This window comes from Impatiens glandulifera, chromosome 5, assembly GCF_907164915.1.
Source record: "Impatiens glandulifera chromosome 5, dImpGla2.1, whole genome shotgun sequence".
In the NCBI taxonomy this organism is placed as follows: domain Eukaryota; kingdom Viridiplantae; phylum Streptophyta; class Magnoliopsida; order Ericales; family Balsaminaceae; genus Impatiens; species Impatiens glandulifera.
This window is the reverse complement of record NC_061866.1, coordinates 52,883,980-52,890,394: the sequence shown is the minus strand read 5'-3', so window position 1 is coordinate 52,890,394 and position 6,415 is coordinate 52,883,980. Positions and strand designations below refer to the sequence as shown.

At 24.7% G+C, this 6,415-nt stretch overlaps 1 protein-coding gene across 1 annotated transcript; it reads right to left on the bottom strand.

The window, feature by feature from the left end:
* Nucleotides 1–943: 943 nt before the first annotated feature.
* On the bottom strand, nucleotides 944–3,370 carry LOC124940518 (protein trichome birefringence-like 41). Its single transcript, XM_047481044.1, has 5 exons — nucleotides 3,135–3,370; nucleotides 1,974–2,145; nucleotides 1,702–1,874; nucleotides 1,466–1,624; nucleotides 944–1,377 (listed from the first exon to the last, which is right to left on the bottom strand). Exons 1-5 carry the CDS (start codon nucleotides 3,353–3,355, stop codon nucleotides 1,068–1,070), a joined length of 1,035 nt encoding a protein of 344 aa, XP_047337000.1. The 5' UTR covers nucleotides 3,356–3,370; the 3' UTR covers nucleotides 944–1,067.
* Between the last annotated feature and the right edge of the window lie 3,045 nt (nucleotides 3,371–6,415).

Below are 6,415 nucleotides of genomic sequence, written 5' to 3'. Positions count from 1 at the left end.
TGAATATATATGTAATTTACTTTGGGTTTAATTGAATATTGTAGTGATAACTGAGATAATTAACACATATATTAAAATATTTATATAATTTAGATTGCAGAGAAATACTATAATTAAATTTTCAATATATATTGTTTAATATAGAAAACTAATTTTTGATATATATATATATAATAAAAACAACTTAAATTTTCTACATATATATTTGGTAATTAAGCCACTCAAAGTCTTAATTAAACAAATTTTGAAAGAGAAATCTGAATTTAGTAAACATACTTAGAAGATGGGATTTTTGTTTTCAAAACATAAATTTATGTGAATTTACTACCATTGTCAGCAAGATAGGGTATAATTTAAAATTTACCTGAGCTAATTTTTTATCAAATATTCAATCCGAGTTAATTTTTTATAAAAAATATATCCGGGTTACTTTGATAATAATATCAAGTAAACAAACAAAATAAATCAAGTTTACTATCGATAACAAAATTCAAGTGACTATTTCTAGGATACTAAAAGTTGTCCTTTAACAATATTTTGTTTTGCTAATCTCATCTATCATAATACAATATTTGGGATAAAATATTGGTCACAGTCATCATTTTTCAATAATCTCAATAACACACAAAATATTCCTCAAATCAAGTGTTTTGTTCATATTTAAAATAGTACAATATTACAAGTCTTATTAACAATAAGTGATATACTCTCCTAATTTTAATATTTTTTTATTTCTTTAATATTTTGCCTCTAAATATAATTAATATATTAAGAGTATGAAAAAAAATCGATTTCCACTCAAAACACAATAAAATACGACATAAAAAATGCATTGAAAAAAAAAATATATATTGCACTCAATCCATTCATAATTGATATTCAAGTTTTCAAATATATATGTATATGTATGATTTATTGTTTCAAATAACCATATAATCTGTTATTGAGATTCTTTCACCAATGGGAAGCAAAAAAAAACACAAAAATAGTAAACAATGTTTAATTTTGTGTGTGTGCTATGAATAGAATAGATTATACCAATATATTTTGTTTGAATAATTATATATTCAATGTTTGTGGGTGAGGACAAGGTGAGAAAGAATCTGGTTCCAAGTATCAGGGACCCCTCCAACACACCAATGAGTACAATCCGCACCGGAAGCCCCGCCCGAGCCATAGATAGAAGGATGGCCGTCTTTTCTAAGCAAAGAAAGACCGGTTATGTCTAATAAACTCACCGGAACCTTCTTCACGCGACTTAAAGCCCTTTTCACTATTTTCATTTCCGGAGGATATGTACCAGGATATTTCGAGCCCATTATAGGTATTGTTTGTCCCACACATTTATTCGCATGTGGCTCATTCCATTCCGCCCCCCTAAAATTAAAATCAGCACAAACATTAATAATTATATGTTAAAACTTAGTACAACATACAACATGATCATATGAAGATGTTAATTAACCTATAATGATTAGGCGATATGCCCTGAAAGAAGACACGTGTCTTAGAAGGATCGACGTTTGCATCTACCCATGTACCCCACGTTCCCATTGCATGCTCGAAGGCGGTATTTCTATCCATGTCCTTTAGATATTTGTTGTCTATTTGTATATAGTCCCATCTACATTGCCCAAATTAATAATTAATTAATTAAACAAATTATATTGAATTTAGAAAATAAATAAAAAACTAACTTACACTTGTAGGGCGTGCCTATAATTCCACCAATGCCAAGTGTCGAAAACAAGCAAATCCATCCCCTTCCAACCCTCGCCATCAATCGAATCCAATTTCAATATTCTTCCCTTCGCCTCGTCTACTAACTTGACCAAGAACACGTTTCTATCCAATATAACCGACACGTTGTATTTCTATATATATAAGTAAACAAAGTTAGATAGATGTTCATCGAGAATCGACAATTTATAATACAAAGAAATAAATGGATACTACTATATATATATTGTTACCGGAATATGAAAAGTAGAGACTTTGGCTACTCTTTTAAGGGTGTAGTTTAATTCTTTTGCGGAATTATAGAGTAAACATGTCAAAGAAGACCATTGGTCTCTAACTAATGAATCCCCTACAAACATTATCTTCTTCCCTTTGTATTTATTTAGAAACCCTAATCCATCAAATCTGCATCACAAAAATAATTAATTGTTATGTGGCGCTGGATTAGTTAAATAATATGACATTTCTTATTTAAAATGGTGTAAAATATCTCTCAATTATTTATTTAAATATGTAAAAAAAAATATTTTATGATGAAACTCACCAACAATTGATGTAAGACAACATGATGGTACATTAGGCTTGATTGATATGGAATTCATTAGTTTTTCTAGATGTAGAAATCATTTTTTATTTATGAGAAATTAAATTATTTATAAAAACAAAATTAATTATAATAGAAAATATTAAATTAAATATATTTTCCCCCAAAAAAATATTAAATTAAATATAATAATCAAACTATTTTTGGCATTGTTTATTTAATTTTTAAAATAATATCAATATATATATATATAATTAAATATTATATTTATTTTCATCAATCATAAAACTCAATTTATTAATTAAAACACTCTATTTAATATATTTAATATATATATATATATTAATATTATTTTTCAAAAATAAAAACTCAACTTTCAAAATCACAAACAAATTCAGTAAATAATCCATCTAATGTTAAAACCCCATATCCTCCATCTATGGAACTTGAACAAGGCCTAATTGGTTTATAAAATCTCTAATATATATATATAAATAAATAAATACATGTATTTTAATATTTATTTAGCTAAAACATTTTATTTCATTTATTTAAATCCCATATAAGCTGTCAAGAAAATGAAAGGACCTATGATTCTTCTTGATCACCCAAGAATTATTTGTATAATTAACTAAAAATCACCTAAAACAAATCTCTTCTCATGTTTGATATACTATGTTTATTTGGATTTAATTCAAAAATTATCAATCTAATTAATATCAAATAATCTAATAATACTTTCAAAGCATATATATGTGAATGAGAGAGAAGGGACGTAGATGCAGAAAAAGACGCCGTCGCCGGCGCCGGCGCCGGAGAAGAAAGTATAATGACCTACGTACGTACGTACCTGGGAAGTTGACAGTCGGTAGGCTGCCATCTGTAGGTTAGATAGTCGGTGTCAGGTCGGCCATTGTTCTGACAATTGAATTCCTTCTCTACAAAAGGGCAATTCTTATAAAGAGGGTAGGAATTGTCTTTAACCCAACTGCCCTCGTAGAGGTTACATTCCGCCGCCCCAACGACCTCTGTTAAGGACACACCCACCAGTAGTAAGATCAACAGAGACATAATTAAGGAACAAATATTATTGTTAACCTTCATCCTTAATTTTTATCAAACCTAGATCATCCTAAGTGCCTTCTGCCTAACTCTCTTATATATATATATACATATTATTTATTTGATTTTTCTTTTAAGCTTGACCCAATTTTTAGATTCTTCTTTATCCTTAAAGTAGATTACTCAAATTTTTATTCTTTATCATTAACAAGTAAATATTACATACTTTATTTTTTTTTTTTTTAAATTATCATTTTTTCATATTAGTTTTTTGAGAAAAAAAATCAATTAAGAGTCTATGCAAATTATGCTAATCACTTTGGAAGATTATTCAAATAATTTAATTATACTTTAGGGAGCGAGATTATCTAATATATATTACAAATTAGACTATTAGACCATCTCTAATCGAAAAATTCATTTTCAAACTCATTTTTGGTGTAAATGTCACGTCAAATAATAATTCTTCTCCAACCGAAAAACTCATCCTCAAACTAAAAAAATTATTCTTATAATATTCTTCCTTACATTAATTTTTATAACATTTTAATATCACCCAATATATTTTACAATGTTATAAATTAAATCAAAATATTTTAATATCATCCCATTATTTTAAATTTGATTATAAATTATTTATAAAAATTTATTAAAAATTCAAAATTTTACTACACAAACTAAAAATTATTTTTTTAACATTATTATATTTTTTCTGAACATTATTATAATCTTTTTTGAATATTATTATTAATTTTTAATATTATTATAAATTTATGTTATATAAAAAATATTATATAAATAAATTAAATTATATAAATAAATTAAAATAATAAATTATATAGATAAATTTAATGTATAAAATATACCTAAATTAAATTTATGAGTTGAATTAAAAAAAAAAAAGTTTTGAGATTATGAACATAATTTTACAAGATATGGAAAATTGTGATAAAAAACCCATTTTAGTTGTGCGAATGTGTAGATTTGAGAAAAAAAGTGGTTTGAATTTGAGTTTGGGTATCATTTGGAGATGCTCAAATTCAAATTATCAAACTAAGTAAATAGTGTTTTGTTTTATTAATATCTTAACTAGGTTAAAAAATAAGGCTTAAATAAGTAACTTACTAATTCTAAAATTGTTTTTATTTAATAATATAATTAATTTTTTATTAAACAATGATATTCTAAATTAAAATATTAATTATTTAAAATAAATTAAATTATCATGTTAAATAAATAAATTAAAATTTAAATACTTTATATTTTTAAATAATAATTTAAATGTTTTTATTTAATTCAGTATGTAAATTGATTACTTATAATACATTTTTAATATGTATATTCAATAAAATTAAATTTAAGAAATTAAATAGCTAAAAAAACAAAGAGTAAAAAAACTATTTAAATTAATATATATATATATATATTTATAATTAACTAATATTCTTACATGTGTATTTAAGGCCAGGCGTACAATTAAATCAACACTAAACTTTATAATTTGAGAATTTAAGCAAATCTTTAATTAATACAAAACTTGGAAGTCTAATCCTTAATCACAATTAGGGGTGTTCAACCGGTTCGGTTTTCGGGTTATTCGAGTTTTCGGTTCGAATTTTTCGAATTTTTATTTTTTTTAAGCAAATTTGAAAACCGAACCAATTTGAATAAATTCGAATTCGGTTCGAATTCGGTCGAATATTCGGTTTAAACCAAATATAGAACATCACCTACCCATAAGATAATTTTTTTTTAAAAGAGTTAACAAAATAAATGAGTTGTTAAAGAGATCTTATCTACTTAAATTATAAAAAAAATATAAATCACGCAAACTTATCTTAGTGACTAACGCTAATATATATTCGACAATTAAACGACGAAAGTAAAATAGTATCGACGACGACAATATATGGCGATTGAGAGGTATTGACAACTAGAGAAATGGGAAAATGAATTAGGGATTATGAATTTAATGTAGGAATCTAGTAGGAGGCACATGATAATTTAATATATAATATGTAATAAGTTATATAATATATAATAAAAATGAATTCAGTTTTCGTTTTGGTTTTCGAGTTGAAACATAAACTCGAAAACCAAACCGAAACCGTATTTGAATTCGAATCGGTTTTAAATTCGATTCGAAAATCGAAAATGTAATTCGAATTCGGTTTATTCGAATTTGGTGAATTCGAATTCGATCGGATATTCGGTTTAGACCAAATATTGAACACCCTTCATCACAATATATATATTACGCTTGATCATATTTTAATGAATTAAAACATTAAAGATTTTTCACTTCTTAAAATAAATAAATTGTAATTATAAAATCTTTATATTATTGTTTATTACAGGTATTAAAAAAGTATAGTTTGCAATAGCACATGGATTGCCATAATATTTTTACTTATTATAACAATAAGATTTAATTTGGTCTTGAATTCAATTTCTAATACATTTGACCGTCTTCAATTTGGAGTTATGAATTTGTAACTTTCATTATTTATTTGGGGTTCTCAACTCTTGTTTATCGTATAAGTAGAGTGAAGTACTTAATATAATTGATTTTATGCGTTATTTACCTACCTTCGATTAAACATAATTTTTATGTCGTTCAGAATATTTGATTGAGATTCTTTCAACATTGTTTTCGGTTTGTTCCATCCGTCATCGTTACGAATCTTTAGAGTCACCATATAAATTTTAATTATTGTAAATATGTTATATTATTTAACATCTAAATCTTTATTTAGTTGTTTTAATTTTATTGACATTATTTTATAATTTAATTTTCGATATGTAACTTCTTATTTGAATTAATGAAAAATATTTCTTTTAAAATATATATAATATATTTATTTATTTGGGTTTGGATATTGTTGTAATTACTGAAATAGTTAATAATATGTTGTATATAATTCCATTGCAAATATAATTAGTTAAGAAAACTCTAAATAATTTAAGATGATTTTATTAATTTCATTTGCTTTAGCTTTTTAAAAGACTATAAAAACAATTTATTTTTTTTATGTTAACTTGATAAAAGACTCATTTTCACTTATTTAA

Bases quoted from the DNA above. Each gene is read 5' to 3' on its own strand.
- LOC124940518 (XM_047481044.1), bottom strand. From the start codon at position 3,355: ATGTCTCTGTTGATCTTACTACTGGTGGGTGTGTCCTTAACAGAGGTC. The intron at 1,625-1,701 runs GTAAGTTAGTTT...TGGGCAATGTAG, and splicing joins TATAGGCACGCCCTACAAGT to ATGGGACTATATACAAATAG. The intron at 1,378-1,465 runs GTTAATTAACAT...TTTTAATTTTAG, and splicing joins ATATCGCCTAATCATTATAG to GGGGGCGGAATGGAATGAGC.